At 40.9% G+C, this 20,889-nt stretch overlaps 2 protein-coding genes across 2 annotated transcripts; both read left to right on the top strand.

The window, feature by feature from the left end:
- Window positions 1-1,056: 1,056 nt before the first annotated feature.
- LOC129089954 (caspase-3-like) lies at window positions 1,057-8,915 on the top strand. The gene is made up of 6 exons (XM_054597389.1): window positions 1,057-1,137; window positions 3,360-3,523; window positions 5,596-5,724; window positions 6,409-6,584; window positions 7,620-7,740; window positions 7,885-8,915. Exons 1-6 carry the CDS (start codon window positions 1,061-1,063, stop codon window positions 8,115-8,117), a joined length of 900 nt encoding a protein of 299 aa, XP_054453364.1. The 5' UTR covers window positions 1,057-1,060; the 3' UTR covers window positions 8,118-8,915.
- A 3,504-nt stretch (window positions 8,916-12,419) lies between these two features.
- irf2b (interferon regulatory factor 2b) lies at window positions 12,420-20,590 on the top strand. Its single transcript, XM_054597507.1, has 9 exons — window positions 12,420-12,474; window positions 14,024-14,116; window positions 14,244-14,343; window positions 14,879-15,055; window positions 15,178-15,224; window positions 16,158-16,290; window positions 16,554-16,706; window positions 18,352-18,389; window positions 19,084-20,590. Exons 2-9 carry the CDS (start codon window positions 14,030-14,032, stop codon window positions 19,342-19,344), a joined length of 996 nt encoding a protein of 331 aa, XP_054453482.1. The 5' UTR covers window positions 12,420-12,474; window positions 14,024-14,029; the 3' UTR covers window positions 19,345-20,590.
- The last annotated feature ends 299 nt before the right edge of the window (window positions 20,591-20,889 follow it).

The following is a 20,889-nucleotide window of genomic DNA, read 5'->3' as shown; positions in this document are numbered from 1 at the left end:
CCTGAACCAGATATGATGACAAAAATCCCCTGAACGTGACCGGAACATTTGTTTTTCTACTTTTTTGAAACAATCTTTAAATCATGCGGTACATTCAAAGGATAACTTCACCCAAAATGCAAAGGAAAAATGTGCAATTCTCTCAGATATCCTGTTGCTGACACCTTCTATGGGCAAATCACCTGGTTACCCTGGATAAACCACTCTGTGGAAAGTCCTGATTTGAATTGCTCTCTTTTCTACTTAAAGAAATAGTTGAGTGAGAAAATGTTAATTTTGATTGTCTTGAACAACCTGTTTTACAGACGAGCTAAATACCAAAAAATGGAGTAAAGGTTTCCTACAGTGTTGTATAGCAGAGCGGAGATATGCCACCTGACCTGAAACAAAGACCACTGTCCTTTATATAAAAAAAACTGTTTTATGTACTTGAGGGGAAACAAGCAGAGTCTATTTTTTATAGCAAATAACACATAATGAATTAGTGTTCCAGATGGATCCGGGGGACTAACTGTATTTGATAGGCCTAAACTTCTTACTGAGGGAAACTTGTCTGGCATTTCAATTTTTTTGTGTTTTCTTTGAGGGCTCCTCCTTCACTCCTTGTCTGAGGAAGGAAACAAACACACATTGAAAGGGACCAAGTGGACATTGCTGTTTCTTTATTATGTTAAAAAATATCATTATCAGTTTTTTTTTTATAAATGTTTGAATTCCCAAATATCAGTATCTGTATCCACCTCAAAAATCAGGTATCAGTCGGGCTAACCTTGTCATCGCTTTTTGTTGGAAAGATATAAAGAGTTTAATTACAGCCTTCGGCACTTGAACAGTACAATTAAAGATTGTGTAAAAACTGAGTAACCAAAGTGTGAAGAAAAGGTTTGTTTTAAATGTCATTGAGAGATTATTTTATGAAACCTGCACCTACTTTGACTGAGTGCAAGATGCTCTACACCTGGAGCTAGAAGAGTTGTTTTTATGTTGGGGGTTTGTTTCCACGTTCACCAAATGGATGTCACAGTTTAAATATGTTCTGATCATTCATGCCTGCAGGAACATGGCTGAGTTCAGCGGAGATGAGGACATGCAGAGTGCTGGGGACACTGTGGACGCACTGAGATTTTTTGCAAAGAGGTAATTATTGTACAGTGATGATCTCATTACCCCTGATATTATGTGCCTAAAACTGTCCGCTCTGTCCATTGATAATACGGTAGTTATTCTCATACAGATAGCCTTGGATCACATTTTAAAGGTGAGCATTGCATAGGTTGCTGGACAACGAGCACCAATGATAAAGGTGTAGCTTGTCCCGCCTTGGCAGGTGAGAATGTAAAATCAAACACACAGGCTGAACACACTATCAAGTTGAAACCAGCTGTGTGAGTGTACTGGTCCATGGATTTGCCCTTTGACCTTTAACGTCGCTATCGCTAACATTATATGGCATCTGTCAAATTGGTCACCTTTGTATATACAATGCCTATAAAAAGTATTCACCCCCCTTGGATGTTTCACCCTTTTGTTGCTTTTATACATGAAATCATGGTCAATATAATTTGGCTTTTTTGACAAGAATTTGCAAAAAGAGCTTCTTTCATGCCAAAGTGAAAACAGATTTATACAAACTAATGTGAATTAATTAAAAATATATAGTGTAAAATAAGTGTTTGCATAAATATTCACCCCCTTTAAAGTGACTGACCTAATTCAACAGAGGTGCAGCTAGTTGATGCCAGCAGTGTCACAATTAGTGAAATGGAGATCACCTGAGTGCAGTTGATGTGTGTCAGGTGATTGCAGTATAAAAACACCAAACTGTGTCTGGGAGGTCCAGTCTCTGGTTCATCAGTATTCCTGCTGCATTGCAACATGAAGACAAAAGAACACTCCAAGCAACTCAGAGAAAAGATCATTGAAAAGTTTAAGTCAGGAGATGGCTACAGAAAGATTTCCAACTCACTGGACATCCCACAGAGTTTAGTTAAATCCATCATTAAGAAATGGAAGTAGCATGGCACTTGTTTAAATCTGCCTAGAGCTGGCCGTCCTCACAAACTGAGTGACCGGGCAAGAAGCAGACTGGTGAGGGAGGCCACCAAGACACCTACACCACTCTGAAGGAGTTAAAAGCTTCAGTGGCTCAGATGGGAGAGACTGTACATACAACAACTGTTGCCCGGGTTCTTCACCAGTCTAAGCTGTATGGGAGAGTGGCAAAGAGAACGCCACTGTTGAAAAAAGCTTCGCCCAAAGGCATGTGGGAGACTGCAAGGGCAATGGAAGAAGGTTCTTTGGTCTGATGAGACAAAAATTGAGCTTTTTGGCCATCAGACTAGACGCTATGTTTGGCGAACACCAAACACTGCACATCAGCACAAACACACCATCTCCACCGTGAAGCATGGTGGTGGCAGCATCATGCTCTGGAGGCTTCTCAGCAGCCCTGGAAGGCTTGTAAAGGTAGAGGGGAACATGAATGCAGAACAATATCACCAAATCCTGGAGGATAATCTGACTCAGTCTGCAAGAGAACTACGACTTGGGAGAAGATCTATTTTCCAGCAAGACAACAACCCCAAGCATACAGCAAAAGCCACACAGAAATGGTTCAAAGACAACAAGGTGAATGTTCTGGAGTGGCCAAGTCAAAGCCCAGATCTCAATCCAATCGAGAATTTGTGGCTGGACTTGAAAAGAGCTGTTCACGCCCGATCCCGAGCAACCTGACAGAGCTTGAGCTGGTTTGCAAGGAAGAATGGAGAAACATTGCAGTGTCCAGATGTGCCAGCCTGATTGAGACATATCCACACACTCAGTGCTGGGATTCAGCCAAAGGTGCATCTACTAAATACTGACCTGAAGGGGGTGAATATTTATGCAGTCATTTACTTTACCTTATATATTTTTAATTAATTGACATTATTTTGTAAAAATCTGTTTTCACTTTGATATTAAAGTTTTTTTATTTTGCAAATTCTTGTTAAAAAGGCCAAATTATATTGACCATGATTTCATGTATAAAAGCAACAAAAGGGGAAAACATCCAAGGGGGTGAATACTTTTTATAGGCATTGTAAACTCCTAGAAGTTTCTGCCTTTTCTTTCTCTTTAACTTCCTTGTCCGTTGTTCAGTTTGCCACTGAGTTGGCTATAAAACTAGTTGTTATGACTTCTATGTAAGATGTGTGCAATTCTGTGACACTGACTCTGGTTAAACAAGTTTAAATACCCTTGAGCTGTCGTTAAAAACGTGTTACAATATGTTAAGGTGTGACAGTGCCAAAGGAGTTCCTCAGGTTTTTAAATAATTTCAAAGTGTGTTCACAAATCTGTGCATGTGTGTACATTTTCAGGCCAAATATAACGCCTCAAGGCAGCAGTAGGACTGCTGAGGAGATGGACTCAGCCAGCAGCAGCAGTAAAACAGACGGCTCTGACCCGTACCGCTACAGGATGGACTATCCCTGCATCGGATCCTGTCTGATCATCAACAATAAGAACTTCGACAGTAACACAAGTACCTATATTTATATATTTTTTTTATATATATCTGTTTATCTCATTTCATGTTAATTTGCAAACATGTTCTGTAGATGTAACAACTTTCTAGAAACAGTAGTCAAAGCTTGATTTATACAGCAAATAAAAGATGACCCTCTTGCTAATCTGCTGCTCAAAGGATTGTGGGTCAGAACAGCCAGAAAAGCATGCTGGCTTGCCAATGCGACCGGATGTAATAGAACATCCTGGTATTTTTGACATACTGCTTTTGCCATACATACATCCCAAGTCTCTTATTTGTCATTTCCTCGATCCTCGCTTGAACCGGAAGTCGATCGAGGAGCGAGGATGCACGAGACCATCCTTCCAGGAAGTCATGTGAGGGCCGACACGCCCCCTCATTGTTCTTCAGTTATCTGATTGGATGCTGCAGCCGATCGTACTGATCTGATATAGCTCATCATCACTGGAGTTTAATACCAGAGTGATGACAGATCACAGATCGAACAGATTGAAAAGTTAGAGAGAGAGCTGGCGAGTCTGTCTGTATGTCAGTAGAACCACTTTATACATAATTTATCTTCATTTCCATTCAGTCCCATGAGCCTAATAAATTAATTCCAGTGTTTAGGAGAAACCATAATCATATTCTGGATGAGTTCATAATGACTTCACAATCCGAATATAAAAACATACAGACGTTAATAATTAAAAAATAAAACAAACGCATTCCACATCATTACTGCCAGAGTAGAAATGCATTTCTACTCTGGCAGTAATGATTACTTTCTGTCATTATTAATATTTGTACAGTGATGATTACTTTGTGTCATTATTAATATTAATACAGTGATCATGTGTGCAAAATCAAAAGTCTCTCCAGCTGTTGGAGCAGACTGGCTGTGATCAGCGGCCGCCATCATCAGAAACAGACGTCGCTTCAAGTGACGCTACAGAGGAAAGGACGTCATTTCTCTTAAAACACATTTCCTCATTTCTTCTCTCCTCGCATGGTTTCCTAAAAAAAAAAAAAAAAAAAGACAAGTGAGGGAAACGGGGATTGAATTAAGAGACTTGGGATGTACCCTATGTATAGGGATACACTCAATCTTTTTCTGGCATACTAAATAGTGTGGTAGTATTGCTGTTGGAACGCACAGTGAGTAAAATGACCTGGATGTATCTACATAGCAACCATATTAAGAGCTAGTCGAACTCTCTTAATGCTCAAAAAGGGTGCTTCAATGCATCCTTTCCTATCTCCTTTAGCATAGGGTACACTGGACCATCCTTTACGAAGGGAAATGAGATAATGCTGTCCCACAATTCCTTGGCATTATTTAATAAGACCGATGACCCAGATCAATAGGTTGCATAATTACACAGCATAGTGGAAGTGCAGTTGTATTCTCTTAGCACCGCGGCCATCTTTTCCTTTACCTCCATGGAGCTTTCCATCCAGGTGAAGGGAAAGCTGTTAGGAAAAGGACAACATTTTTACAGCTCAACTGCAGTCGTTTTTTTTCCACAGAAGACATTTTGATATGTCACAGTAGGAAAATCTAGTCTAAATAATGGAATAAATGAGGGCCGAATTCCATTCAGCTGCTTCAGCTTCAGCGCTCTAGTGTTGTGCCTGCTGGATCGCTGTCACACTGTGATAACTGGGACACTTGAATGGAACAAAGCCACCGTTATTAGTAACACCTGTGCTTTTCCGGCTATGATGAGTCAAAGTGTCTGCTGTGAAAAAGGATCTGATAGTCGTACTCGCTTCACAACTCCTCTCCATATTTGTGAATAAAGTTTGCATAATAATAACTATACGCAAATAAATGAGGAAAAGTTCTATTTCTGGAGAATGCCTATTAGCGACTCCACATAGTCACGCTACCTCTGTTTATGCTTCCCTAAGTTTGGCAAAAGGAGACACAGTAGTTAGTTGTGTTTTGTTGTTTCAGAGACAGCAACCAGAAAAGTCAGTCAGTCTAAACTCTGTGTTCTCTTGGGTCTACAATAGATATAACCCTGTTGTGTTGTAGCCGCTGTCTGCTGGTTTCTACTTGTGTTTTTTGCGTGTCCCTCTAGGCATGAGTGCTCGGAACGGGACGGATGTGGATGCGGCCGCTGCTGTGCAGGCCTTCTCTAAGCTGGGTTATAAGGTCAATGTGGCCAACGACCAGACCGTGAAACAGATGAAACAACTGCTGTATGATGGTAATGGAGCCTACAGTTTGTCATTCAAGGTTTCCAATGTTGAACTAAAATGCTTTCCATCTGATTATTTTTTTGATTTATTTTGATTTGGAAACAAATAATACAATTTAAAGAATCCCTTCAGTGATACAAATAATGAGCTACACAGTGCCGATATTTAGTATGTTGTATTGTCCCACTCTTCACTAAAGCGTTTTTTCCCTATGTCATGTTGTGTGGTGTTGTAATGGTTTGTAAAAAAAATTTCAAGAAGTAATTGGCCTTGCAATATTTTTAAAATATTTTTCAAGTTATATTTAGATTAGTTCTTGATTGAGCTTTAGATGTGAATCATAGCACTTTATATCCGGGGAAGATTTTGTAAAAGCACTGACTGCTCTCAGTCACGTTAACACTTTAATTAAATGTTCCAATCTTGGTTCTGGATTATCAATCATCAGGTGGCAGCGTCTGAGTGTGGTTTCTCTCTAATTCCCAAACACGCTCATGAACTTCACAAATGTCCTTGTGATCTGTTAAGTAACCATCCCTGCCAGACCTGTACGTTCTTGCAGTATGAGAAGTAAAAATGCTAGATGTTAAAATATCTGCGCTTTCCTAACGAAAATAAGTATTAAAATGAGGGAGTATCTGGACCGATAATGTAACTCTCGTCTCGTTTTCTATCTATTCTTGTGTCTCTAGCATCCCGGGAGGACCACAGTGACAGAGCGTCATTTGTATGTGTGCTGCTGAGTCATGGAGACGAGGGGGTGATTTATGGCACAGACGGCTTTGAGAGGCTTGAAGACCTGACTATATACTTTAAAGGAGATCGCTGCAGGAGTCTGGTGGGGAAACCCAAGCTCTTCTTCATACAGGTAAGTTACAAGGAACATTTTCCACCTCTAATGTGGCTGTCCAATCCATGATGATGGCAAAAGTAGTCAATTAAAACAAAGAATTCCTCAGTGCGTGCTGTAATGACAGAGAAAGCTGAGTCCTCTTGCTTGCGGAGCCATGCATACATGTACCAGGATGCATTGCACTGAGGAATTTATTGCTTGACTAGTTTTTTTTTATGAGCACTGATGGACATCCACATGAAAAAGGTGGCAAATTTTCTGTTTAAATATACCCATGTTGCAACACACATACACTGTAGTAGTTGACACATACCTGTTCATGTAGAGCTTGTACATGCTCTTCTTGTAGTGTTAGGTCTGTGTCCACATAGCGCCTTTTTTCAGGTGTTTGTAACTTTATATTTCAGACACACACTATCAAGACAAAAAACGAAACGCCCATTTGTCTGAGCAGATCGGCCGGGGCGGCCTTGTCTCTCCTTGCTCTAATTTTATCAAATTGAGTGGTGACAAGCTCATCTATTCAAAGTATGAATCAGACATCCTCCGTCTGGTGCTCATGGTGAAAAACAAATGTAAAACAAATATTGAAAAGCAACATTTGTAGAAACGATAAAAGATTATCAATGAACATTAGAAAAAAGTTCTCTGAGCGTATTCGTGGAAATGCTGGGTTTACCCAGCGCCGATTTAAAGGCGCTATGTGGACACGGGGCTCTAAGGTTTGGTACACTTTGTTTGCAAAAGGACTCTCAGCTGCAATATCCTCTCACTTCTTTCACTATTTGATGCAAAGCTTGGAATGAAAGAAGTTGAACATTTTATGTCCAAGTGCGAAAAAAGTCTAAATCCTGTGCTCATCCTGGGACACCTCACACACCTGATCAGATACGAGTCGCCTAATGTGCCGTTAACTTGTTTGAGTAGATGAGAACAACCACCACTGCTTATTCCTGTAGATTTTAAACCATGTCCTGTCTGCAGAGTCTCAGTACTGCCGTAAAACACCATCACAGTTCATGCTCATGCTGCAGCTGGATCACTTTTCAGGCGTGCCGTGGGTCAGACCTGGACGACGGATCCTCCATTGAGACCGACAGTGTCGATGCGCAGACGTCGGAGAGGATTCCCGTGGAGGCTGATTTCCTGTACGCTTATTCCACTGCTCCAGGTAACTTGTGATGGAAGTGCTAGTAGAGACTTTTTCTGTTAATCAGCTTACGTTATATCGGTTAAATGATGGAAAACCACGAGTATGTTTATTGTTCGTGTGCACCTTGTTTTACGAGCGTTAACACGGCAAATTGTCCTGCAGGCTACTACTCGTGGAGGAACACGCAGAACGGGTCGTGGTTCATGCAGTCGCTGTGTGAGATGCTGCTGCGTTTCAACAGAGAGCTGGAGCTGATGCAGATCATGACCCGGGTCAACTGCAAGGTGGCGCTACACTTTGAGTCCGCCTCCGGCCTACCCGGATATAGTGGCAAGAAGCAGATCCCCTGCATCGTCTCCATGCTGACCAAAGACTTCTACTTTCCTCAAAAATAAGATTTTTATTTTTTTACCCATAAAAATGACTAAGCGCTAGGAAACTTGATTCAGAAGCGACTATGCTGTTATCGCTAATTTCATATTTTATCTATTTCACCTTTTTTCATTGTGACTTTAAGCAGAACCCAAATGCATTATCAACATTAAGATTAAGTAATTAAGGGAGCTGACCAAGTGTGTTTATGTTGAGCCTGAAGTCTAAACCAGTTTTAATTCTGTCTTTGATTATCTTTGATACTAAAGGGTGTTGGGACCATTTACAGGGATGTATTTTCAATAAACCTGCTTCAATGACTACTTCTCATTTTACTACATTTACATAATACTGTATATTTAAAGGGTAGACAATGGGTCTTCCCACTACAGTGTGTCTACCTTTAAACTGTTTTTGAATGCAATAAATGCACAAAGTATCATTACATATCAGCCAATCAAATGGGGGGAAAAAAGTGTTGTCTTTTTGAACTGATCACTTTCTTTAAAATGTACTGATGCTAATGTAGCCGTAATGATTGTAAATCACCCTAAAGCAACACAACGATACTGATCATACTGCTAATGATAAGTACTTTAAATGTGAGTATTGTAGTAGAATATTTAGAGTACGTATTTCCTCCTTTCAGGTGGTCATACACATACTGTAGGTGTAGTAGCTCTTGATTTTTATACCACACTTCCTCTGTACTCAACTTCTGGGGATGATTGTAAACCTTTAACTGGGATTGATGGATTTATTTGGCATTGATAAAAGGTTAATATAATTACAGACAAAGTCATTGCTGAGAATAAAACAACGAAGCAAAGTTTGTTTCCATCGTGGTCCTTGTTACATAAAGGGAAAAGGTTCACTTATTGTTTTGTCTCCTCTCTGATCGCTGGTAGGATGAGTCAGCGGGAAGCACTGGGAGAACGGAAACTGGACCAAGTTATCATGGAAGCTATTATTGTGCATTCACTATTTAAAATTTGTCCCATCGAAAACTCAAATATAACGGAGGTAAAAAAAAAAAGATGCAAAACAATGTTTTAAACTTCTGTCAGTCTCCTGTGTGTAAAAATGTGTAAAAACTCCTGAATCTACAAATCTAAAAATAAGCCTCAGTTGAAGTTGAGTGAAGTTACCAGAAACTGCATTCTTGTCAGACTCAAGACCTATCTGACTTTGAGCAATTGTCTTTCAACTGTTAGAAAGTTTTTGTTGAAAACACGCTGGGTCAAAGTGTATTTAGATACATTCCAGTACGGCTTATTTTGAGCCTCTTGAAGCTTTTCTTTCTGTGATTATAGGAGGACTTCTGTACCAGCAGGTGGCAGCAGAATATACTTAACACCTTGCAAGAACAGTTAATATTACACTGTATTTCAGGGCTGCTTTTCTTGGCCAAGTATGTAATCTATTGACAAGTTGAAGCCTGGAGATAAAAGAGTCAATAGTGAGTCACCACTCAAAGTCAGGACTTGACCACCTGCATTGTCGTATCATGTTTGTGTACTTTGTTCTAAAATATCTCAACACTACCTCGACTTTCCTGTCTGTACATCAAGACTGATAATGGCTATGAACCTGTTGTTGAGCCTGGTTGTGTACTTTGCTTTTGGAATATTGTCCAAAAAGCAGTTTCACATGAATGATTAACAGTTTATGAGGTGGTGTCTGTGGTGAAACATGTGAGCGTGCCGCCACTAGGGGCCTCCACAGAGACACTAGTTGTGAGGGCCCTCTTTCTGTGATGAATCAGCAGTCCTTCAAAGGTTCTCCACCCAGGAGCTGAACATTCTGGTTACACACTCAACCCCCATGTGTGCACCTGATGTGCATCATATACAGACACAGACAACATGTCCACATGACTTCAGCTGTTACTCCTCTCTGCTTATCTCAATCATTTGTACAAGGGTTGTGTGTGTGTGTGTGTGTGTGTGTGTGTGTGTGTGTGTGTGTGTGTGTGTGTGTGTGTGTGTGTGTGTGTGTGTGTGTGTGTGTGTCAGAGGGAGATAACCCTGTCTCTGCTGAGACCTGACAGTATGAACGTTCATAACGTCTTCCTGACACCGACGACATATATTTAGTTTCTGTTTTCCATACATCATATCTTGTGTTCCTGTACTTTACTCTGGTTTCTCTTTGGTGTAAACAGAAAGCATGATGAGCATGATGTATGAAGGATGAGCAATCATAACTGTATCTTAACATGTATGAAGCATGATGAGCATGATCATAACTGTATCTTAACATGTATGAAGCATGATGAGCATGATCATAACTGTATCTTAACATGTATGAAGCATGATGAGCATGATCATAACTGTATCTTAACATGTATGAAGCATGATGAGCATGATCATAACTGTATCTTAACATGTATGAAGCATGATCATAACTGTATCTTAACATGTATGAAGCATGATGAGCATGATCATAACTGTATCTTAACATGTATGAAGCATGATCATAACTGTATCTTAACATGTATGAAGCATGATGAGCATGATCATAACTGTATCTTAACATGTATGAAGCATGATGAGCATGATCATAACTGTATCTTAACATGTATGAAGCATGATGAGCATGATCATAACTGTATCTTAACATGTATGAAGCATGATGAGCATGATCATAACTGTATCTTAACATGTATGAAGCATGATGAGCATGATCATAACTGTATCTTAACATGTATGAAGCATGATGAGCACGATCATAACTGTATCTTAACATGTATGAAGCATGATCATAACTGTATCTTAACATGTATGAAGCATGATCATAACTGTATCTTAACATGTATGAAGCATGATGAGCATGATCATAACTGTATCTTAACATGTATGAAGCATGATGAGCATGATCATAACTGTATCTTAACATGTATGAAGCATGATGAGCACGATCATAACTGTATCTTAACATGTATGAAGCATGATGAGCATTGTATCTTAACATGTATGAAGCATGATGAGCATGATCATAACTGATCATAACTGTATCTTAACATGATATTCATAACTGTATCTTAACATGTATGAAGCATGATGAGCATGATCATAACTGTATCTTAACATGTATGAAGCATGATGAGCACGATCATAACTGTATCTTAACATGTATGAAGCATGATGAGCATGATCATAACTGTATCTTAACATGTATGAAGCATGATGAGCATGATCATAAACTGTATCTTAACATGTATGAAGCATGATGAGCATGATCATAACTGTATCTTAACATGTATGAAGCTTGCATGTTAAAGCTGGAATATGCTTTGTGTTTTTATTCTAGAGTGATCACAACACTACAAATGAATGTTATTATAATGGACTGCATTGTTAACCATGTTAACCATGTTACTCATGTTACTCATGTTAATGTTACTCATGTTACTCATGTTACTCATGTTACCATGTTACTCATGTTACCCATGTTACTCATGTTACTCATGTTAATCTCCGGTGCAGTGTTGGGGACTTCCTAATGAAACATTTGTGGTTCAATGTAAAAATGTACTTTGTTCATGCTTCAAGTTTCTAGTTTCGTTTCCAGCAGCAGTGGCGCGGAAAAGAGAGAATGGGGGGGGGGAGAGAGAGGGGGGGGGAGAGAGAGGGGGGGGGGGAGAGAGGGGGGGGGGGGGGGGGGGGGGAGAGAGAGGGAGGGAGGGGGGAGACACAGTGGAGGAAGTGAAAATGAAATCCAGCTCACAGATCGTCTATGTGTGAGAAGAGTGTGCTCCTCTGCTTTTGAGCACATTTACATAACTAATCGTAAACACACTTTAAGTTGTTTTAACCTCACACACTTGATTGAGTTACAGCAGCCGGTTATGTCACATTTAGATAAAAAACAAACTAAGAAGAGTATTGAGGGGGTATGTGTAGCAGTTGTATTGTCTATATTACACAGGTACAGGTACATGTATCTGAATCATACTAGTGCATACATGTAGGTGACCAGTGCAGTCTGTCCAGGACTACAGATGAAACACAGCCTGACCTCTGAAGCACTGCTCTATTAACGTGTTCATAAACACACAGACACAGGCGGTGGTGAACAGACTCGTTCTGTAGTCCCGAGACTTCAGAACAGAGTGAGCCTCTTCGCACGGGCACACATGCGGCCAGAGACTTCCGCTCAGAGAGAGAGAGGTAGAGAGACATAGAGAGAGACGGGAGAGAGAGAGAGAGACAGGAGGGGACTTCCAGAGCCCCCACTTCCTCAAGCTGCCTTGTTTTGCTTTCGGTCTGGACACAGAAACAGAGAGCCGTGTTCTTCTCTCATCTTAACACAGAGACTAGTAGACGGTGAGAGGAGGACAGGAGAGGACAGGAGAGGACAGGCCGTCCGGACCAACAGGTAAGCTCTACTTCCGCATGTGAGCGCTGCTGACACAGGACGACACAGGACGACACAGTGCTGCTGGAGCTGTGTGTCCTGTGTCAGTGGAAGGACTGCTGATTCACAGCACCGGGTTCATTTTCACTTTTGTCTCGTTGTTGCTCGTCAGACAGACAGACAGGAGACAGACAGACAGACAGGTTAATCCTGACGTGACCCCGTCCCACTCCTTCAAAACAACCCCGTGAACAACATCTCCCAGCAGTCCCAGCGGACCCTGCTGGGACTGCTGGTTGTGTTCATGTTGGATAACGTTCAGTATTAAAGGTGCTGAGATGTTTTGTAGTTTTGTAGTTTTAGTGAACGATATCCATGGTGCGTTCAGGTGTTGGTGCCTGTGTAGTAAATGTGAGCGCTGTCAGAAGTTGTTGGTCCTCTCTGACTGTCTCTCTGTGCCATGAGAAACAAACACACTGCCACATGGTGACACAACAGCAGTTCATGACTTCTCCTCATGAGTTTCATTCCTTTTTACCATTTCATCTGTTTTCAGGAGTCCAGCTGTACAAACTGTCTATTCAACAATGTAAACTAACATAAACACTGTATACTAGCACCTTTTTAAAGCATCACGTTGGCCATGGTAGTATAGAGCTGATTACAGCCTGTACTGTGAGCTGAATGCAGTGAGACGTTTCAACACTGGCTCATAAAGAAGGGATAATATTTGGACTTGAGGCTGTGCCATGTCACCCTGTCTGACCTGTGGGGAGCTCATTCTCACCCAGGAGGCCGTGCGTTGGCTCACCGTGCATGGGGAGTGTCAGGCTCACTGGGCCGGCCGGACTCTGATCCCATCACACTGCAGGGATCATAACCCTGCACTGAAATCAAATGTGGTTGGGTGGGGTGAGTGAAGTTTGCGCCCACTGTTTGAGATAAACATGCTGCATTCGTTATCTGTCGTTTGCCTTCCTGTTTTCTAAAATATGTCATTTTAGATTTAATGCAGGCAGACAAAGATGGTCAAAAGTGGACGACACGGCTGCAGGAACAGTCATGATAGTGCAAGTTCACTTTCATGGACTTGGCAGGAGTTTTATCTTTACGACCACAGATAAAATGGATTGAACTCTCCTTTTTGTTTTGCTCTTAAAGGATGATTGCATGACGAATAACCTTAAAGGTGCAGTGTGTGGGACTAGGCAGCTTCTAGCCAGAGGTTGCAGATAGCAACCGACTGAAACTTCAACCACGTGAAAACACCAAGGGCCCTCTCTAGAGCCAGTGTTTTTATTCGTGGAGTTTCTGCCAATAGATCCCTGTGAATGCTACGCACTGTTTCTTAAAGTGGATGCACCCTCTCACATTGTTGTCTGTTCTAATTACAACCCCTTTCTTTCCTCTATTGAAATGAAACTGTCATAATGTACTTTTAATATAGAAACTTTTTAAGAAAATACTGAATTGCTGAATTAACATGTAGACCGTCATCAAACGTACAGGTGTAATCTATAATAAATATTCATGTTCATGTGTATGTGTCTGAACTTGTGTGTGCTTACAGAAGACAATGCCAGTGGAGAGAATGAGGATGAGGCCATGGCTGGAGGAACAGATCGACTCCTGTCAGATACCAGGACTCAAATGGGTGAACAAAGTAAGTGCACACACACACACACACACACACACACACACACACACACACACACACACACACACACACACACACACACACACACAGATATATTATATTCCTAGAGCTGACCAAATGTAAATGTCTCTAGGAGAAGAGAATCTTCCAGATCCCGTGGATGCATGCAGCGCGTCATGGCTGGGACCTGGAGAAAGACGCTCCACTCTTCATGAGATGGGCCATACATACTGGTAATAGTCCCATCTAACCATACACTCAGTGGTTCTCCTTTTTCAGTGGTTTCCATTTTCACGCAACGGTTCTCTCGAAAATCAAAGCAACGTCTCATTTGTGCTACATGTTTTTATTTTTTGTTAAAGGAAGAAATCCAAATGATCCCAACTGTCAGAGTGTCAAATTCAGTTAGGCCAGAGAAGGCTCCTCTAAAGCTTCCTCTGTTAGGAAGCACACAGTGGGTCTGAGAGTAGAAAGTCCTACAACTCCTTGCTGCATCAGTCAGGAGGACATTTTGATTTGAGGGATGCAGCTCAAATGAACCTACTTTTAGCAATCGGCTAGCGCGTCCAGACGTAGCTTGTTGGTGAGGTAAATACTCCCTAGCAATACTTACAAAGCACATCATACAATATGGAAGCTGCAGAATATCAGAATGATAATTATATACCAGGAAAACATTTATTTTTTTACCCTCTTTCGGAATAGATTTAATAAAAAAATGTACACTTGGTCAATCTTCTGTGATTTACTTTGTCTGTGTGCACGCAGGTAAATTCCAGCTCGGCACAGACCGTCCAGATCCAAAGACGTGGAAGGCTAACTTCCGCTGTGCCATGAACAGCCTGCCGGACATCGAGGAGGTGAAGGATAAAAGCATCAAAAAGGGAACGAATGCCTTCAGAGTCTATAAGATGCTCTCCTCATCGGAGAGAAGCATGAAGAAAGGTGAGTGCTGCTGCTGTGGTCAAGAACTCTTAACAATTTTCCAGATTCAATCTTTCCAGACATATGGTGGCTTTTAAATCCATTTCTGAAAGGTGTGTGTTTCTGTCTGTATGTCCGTTTAGGAAAGAAGAAGACAGACAAGGAGGGGAAGCCAAAGGGAAATAAAGAGGTAGATGTATAGTAGAACAATAACAATAACACGAAAGTCCTCAAGGAGTTGTTCACGTGTGACATAACCTTTTTAAAAACATTGCAACAGCAGCATGATGGGACGTAATGACACCAGACAAAGAAGAAAGCGTTTCTCTTTTTCTCACCCAGGCCTCACACTTAATGTCCTTCCTGTAAAATGTACTCTGGCTCTGGCCCTCACATGACACAGACATGTGCCAGAAGATACAGTAACCAAGCCTTCCTCCTCCTTTTGGTTCTGTCTCTCAGAGCAATGCACCAGTTAAACCAGTAGCTGGAAACCTCCAGCTGTAAATTAATAATTCAATTATGTTATTGGCTGCCTTATGTAAACAGAAAGGATTAGAAGGGGTATACTCTCAACTATATTCTGCATTGCTGAACATTAAATATAAAGTCAAAGTGAAGACAGGTTATTCTTAAATACGGATTGATTTTAAACATGAAGATGTTAAGGAGTGAACATGAGTGCTTGTTTAATATTTGGTTGGCTAGTTGAGTACAGTTTGGTCAGTGTTATTTCTTTGTTTACATGCCTGAAATGCTCCAGATATCAGGTTGTGTCCTGGTCTGGTCTTAGCTGGAAGAAGCTGTTTATAAGCCTCACTTAACTTAGAAGTATGTTTTTATAGCCATCAGTAAGTAAAGCTTACTAATGTCTGTGCACTGGATCACTACATCCCTGCTGTTTAATTTGTTTCTCATTATCACAGCTGAAATGTAATGTTGTTATTATATCAGGGACACTGTGTTTAAATGGGAATGTGCTGCTGTTACAGATGTTCATCACAGTGTGATGAGAAACAGGCACAGATCTGCTCCTGTAACATTACAAATCACCGTCATTTATGGACACTATTATTCATCTGTTTCTGTCTCTTTTTCCACACTGTGCCCTCCTCACCATCAGGTAGCTTCTCCATCTCAAGACAGGACCCCTCATGACGCTCATGTTGGACCTATTGACTATACCAAGCAGGGCGTCAAAATGGAAGTGATCAAAGAGGAACCGCTAGAGTTTACCATGACGGACAGTGCCTCAGGTACTACCCCATCGTCATTATATCGTCATATATTTTGTATTTATACATACACACAGAGTGTTTTGATTTTATAGCTATTGAATAACTACCTTTTGATATCTGAGGTGTGTGAATAGCTGATGTAGATACCATTGTCTCATCATTCTATGTTATCAGTGGGTGGATGTACACACTTAAGATGTATGATGAATAATTTATTTACAGCACTAGAGTGAATTTATGTATTTGGCCTGTCATTACATATCCACTGTGTCTATTCACAGCCATTGACAGTTCAGTAGAAGACCACATGATCACCAGTGAGCAGCTGCCATTCGTCTGTCAGACGATCGAAGTGACCACTGAGAACGAAGAGCAGACTGTGAGCTCCTCCCACTCGTACCCGCTCCAGATCTCTCCTGTGTCTTCATGCGGCGGTGAGACAACACACACTCACACACACACACACAAGCTTACCTATAGTGGTTTACCACATTGTTGTCATTGGGTTAAATAGGTTAGTTACATGGGAACAGGCTTGTTGAAGCAGTCAAAGTTATTCAGAACCCCAGTCCTGACCACAGTTACGAAGAGTAACCCTGTGAGAGCGTAGTGGTTACCATACATACAAAGCAGTGGCTTTCTATTATATGGTTAATGCTACCTGTGTGTTACAACACACAGCTTAAATCTGGCTGTCAAGCCAAAATCACTTATTTATTATTATTCGGTCTGGATTATTGGTGTTCAGTTTATAGCGAGTAAAACAACAAAACATCTTAACCACAGTCAGATGGTGACCCCATGAACTGTTGATATCTAACAGTATCCCCTATTACATCATCCACATAAAGTGTCTGCATCTTCTGTATCACAAGCCTCAGATCTTATCTTTAGTGCGGGCAAAAATAAGACTTGTTTATGGAGTCATAAAAGTGTCATTTAAACAAATACAATTTAAAAGAATAGGGAAAATAAATGTGGAAATACAAAGATAATAGAATAAATACATAAATAAAAGAACTGTGGTAAAAAAGAAAAAATTTAAATAATCATTTTCATTCATTTTAACATACATTTTTTATTGTTCCTTTCTGTATACTTTCCTGTATATATTGTATTTACATATCTGTATATATTAATATATATTTTTAAAAATATACATTTATTTTCTATGAAAACTAAATTTTTCACTATATTTAAAATCGATATATTCATTTTTATATAATGTAATTTATTTATTTTTCCTTATTATTTTCTGGCTATGGGCGGGCCTTCCTGCCCAGTCTGACTAGTAACTTCCTGCACACATAAATCCTGCTTGGGCGGGAGCTTTCTAGCACGGACAATAGGAAGAAAACGCAACATAACTTTTGCATGAGCGGTGTGAAAGCGGCAGCAGTTTAAATATTTATATTAAGTTAATGATAATAAAATTAACAATAAGCAAGGACCATATACTTTATGAAAGGGCTGCTTTCTCTGTGAAAGAGATCCATAACCATAAATGCTCACTCGAAACTAAACATGATAATACCTTAATATTCATTACATTGCCAATACTGGACCGTTTTTCATCTTACATTTATTGTTTTATGTCTGCTCTGAGATCTGTTTATCTCACATCTCAATGTGTATCCATCTTTTCCCCTCCCAAACCGGTCATTCAGGCAGAGTGGGTTCTATCAGCTTACAGCTGTAATCATTCCATCTGTCGTTCTTTGTCTCTTAGTTCTTTTTTCTTCTCCATCGCTACCATGGCTTGAAGAGTCAGGGTTTAATTTAAAATCATCCATGTTTCCCTTCTTTTCTTTGTTCCTTTTCATGTTTACCTTCTTTACTCTACATTACTTTGCATCTATATATATTGAATTGTGCTATTGTGTGCAGGTGTTTGCACTGTTGGAACTGTTTATATAGTCGAAGAATGTGAGCCTTGTTGTTCTGGTTAAATTGAACTCTCCCTTCATCTGTTTTTCTTCCTCCCTGATGTAGGTGATTCAATTATGACAAGTTTCAAAATTTCCCTGAATACAATTTATTAATCTGTGCCTTTTTATATATATTTCTTTATTTCTACAGGGAGCGACACTGACAGTGACACAGAGGACAACAAAGACGTGAGTCTCCCATTATGCACACTTATACATGGAGGAGAGAGTGATGAATGAATCATTAACCGCTCTGATCTTCGGATAAACAGGTTTTTACCTGCTTCAACTACTGAAACAGGGTGTGTGTGTGTGTGTGTGTGTGTGTGTGTGTGTGTGTGTGTGTGTGTGTGTGTGTGTGTGTGTGTGTGTGAGAGAGAGAGAGAGAGTGTGGTGTTCCTTCCTGTAATATTGCGAGAGACTGAGAAAAGGGAGGGCCTTGTCAGGAACTGTGGCTGTCAAACATTAACAGTTTGATCTGAAGTTGTCCTTTGCAGTACAGAACATGCATGCACTTTCACTCACATACACACACACACACACACACACTCCTCTTATCAGTGGTGGTAAAAGTGTTCTTATCTATGTTGTAATGTAGAAAAAAAAAATATATATATATTGCTGTTAATAATAGTAGTCAATAAGAAATGCAGTTATTGGTTCTTGGATACAGTAACATTGACTCTTTTTACATGTAATACATATCATAACAACAGCCTGTGAACATGCAGTATATTGTAATATTTGTCCTGGTTCGCAGAGGTGCTGATTCAGCTCTATGTTCATATTTGCAGTGATGTTTTAACACAACGTGTGTCAGCTCTCGGTTGTGTTTTTGCTTACGTACCTTCTTCTCCTTTTTCTTCATTGTTTTGACTGACAGGGTGTCAGGAGCCGGGACTACAACACAACAGTTCTCAGGGTTCCCACATGTTCTCTACCCGGCATGGCCAGCTTCGTCACCACGAGCAAGCCCAACTTCAGGGTCACCAGCACGCGGGACCCGACCCCGCTCATCAGCTACCACACCGACGGCTGGACACCAGACTACGGACAGAACTCTTTTGTGTCGGCGGCGGCCAGCCAAGCCCACGAGATGCGCGCAAGCGTCATCATGAAAACCTCGGACGTGACTCCCTCCTGACCTCTGACCCCTGGACGAGGGAGTGTCATCGCTGCTTCCAGGGCATAGGAACGACGGAGATACTTTGTTTTCTCCATCGGGGGCCGCGTGGAGCCTGAACAGGGCGAGCTTCAAAACCTTTGATATTTTTGTAGCTTCTGTCTGGGCGAAGGATTCTCTCAGTTTTCTGACTGGTGTTCTGCTAGACATGCCCACTGACTGGTTGACCACTTTATTATCCTGTGCACGTTTGGATGCAAGGTGTGATGTAAATGTCATCATCTTCCACGTCTGTGACGGTAGAATCATGTATGTGGACATGTGGAGTTCATGGTCGCACCCGTTGTCCCGTCCACATCTGTTGTTGATTACATCTGGCTTTTTAGACACCATAATCAGTCATCTGATAGATTGTGTCCTCTGCTGCTTTGAGCTAACACTTAAACATACATTATGCCAAATGAAAGAAATTAGACACTTTTATCTAATGAAAGAAAATTGGCTTTTATTTATTCTCTGAGTCAGTATTTCAAAAGGTTTGAAACTACATCCTCACATCCATCCACTGTGTTGATATTTTTAGCCGTAACAGTCAAACTATCAATCAAACTAATGGTTTCTCATAGTTCATCACAGGAAGTTATTTTTTGTATTTCATTAAATAAAAAAATGTAAAAACTCCCCTCGTAAAATTGCCAGATTCAGCCCAGCGTCATTAAAATGTTCTCAACGTTAAGTATTAGAACAGATTGCCTGCCATCTTAGAGTAGTGTAAGCTCAAGTGTAAGCATGACACACGGCACTGGATGCTTTACTGGCACACGGACGGAACAAAGGAACGATCATAACAAAGCAACCAACACTGTCGATGAACCAGCTTTACCAGAAGAGAGTTTCAGGAAGAATCAAAGGCATGTTGTATCTAGATAAAGATTGACAATCAACGTGGAGCCCTGATTGGCCCCTGCAGTGGAAAGCAGGCGCTTGTGTCTGTCTGGAGAACCTCAGGACAATGTAACCCGCCAACACACACAGACAGACGAACAGACTCGCTGACAAGACGGACTGACAGACTGTGAACCTGCATCCACCAGTTCTCCCTGGCCTCCTGGCGTCAATAATGTACATAGCTTGTATGTATTTATGCCCGCAAGCCGCTTCAGCACCTTACGGACAGCACTAGTGTGTGTGTGTGTGTGTGTGTGTGTGTGTGTGTGTGTGTGTGTGTGTGTGTGTGTGTGTGTGTGTGTGTGTGTGTGTGTGTGTGTGTGTGTGTGTGTGTGTGTGTGTGTGTGTGTGTGTGTGTGTGTGTGTGTGTGTGTGTGTGTGTGTGTGTGAAGTTCTCATTGAAGATGTGTGCCTTTGACAGAGTGTGGCTGGATTCAAGCTATCTGTGCTTTAGTCTGCTACAGACGCATGCAGGTAGTTATTAGGAATTCAATCTGTGGCTCGAGGCAAAAGTGTTTCAGTGGGAGGGTATAGGAGTCTTTGTGTGCACTTTGTACGAGTCTTTGCCCGGTTTATTAGGTTACAACGTGACAAACAGCCTCATATATGTTAGTGTTT

Source organism: Anoplopoma fimbria, chromosome 4 (assembly GCF_027596085.1).
Source record: "Anoplopoma fimbria isolate UVic2021 breed Golden Eagle Sablefish chromosome 4, Afim_UVic_2022, whole genome shotgun sequence".
NCBI lineage: Eukaryota > Metazoa > Chordata > Actinopteri > Perciformes > Anoplopomatidae > Anoplopoma > Anoplopoma fimbria.
Note: the sequence above shows the minus strand (reverse complement) of the source record. Positions and strands in the feature narration are given on the sequence as shown.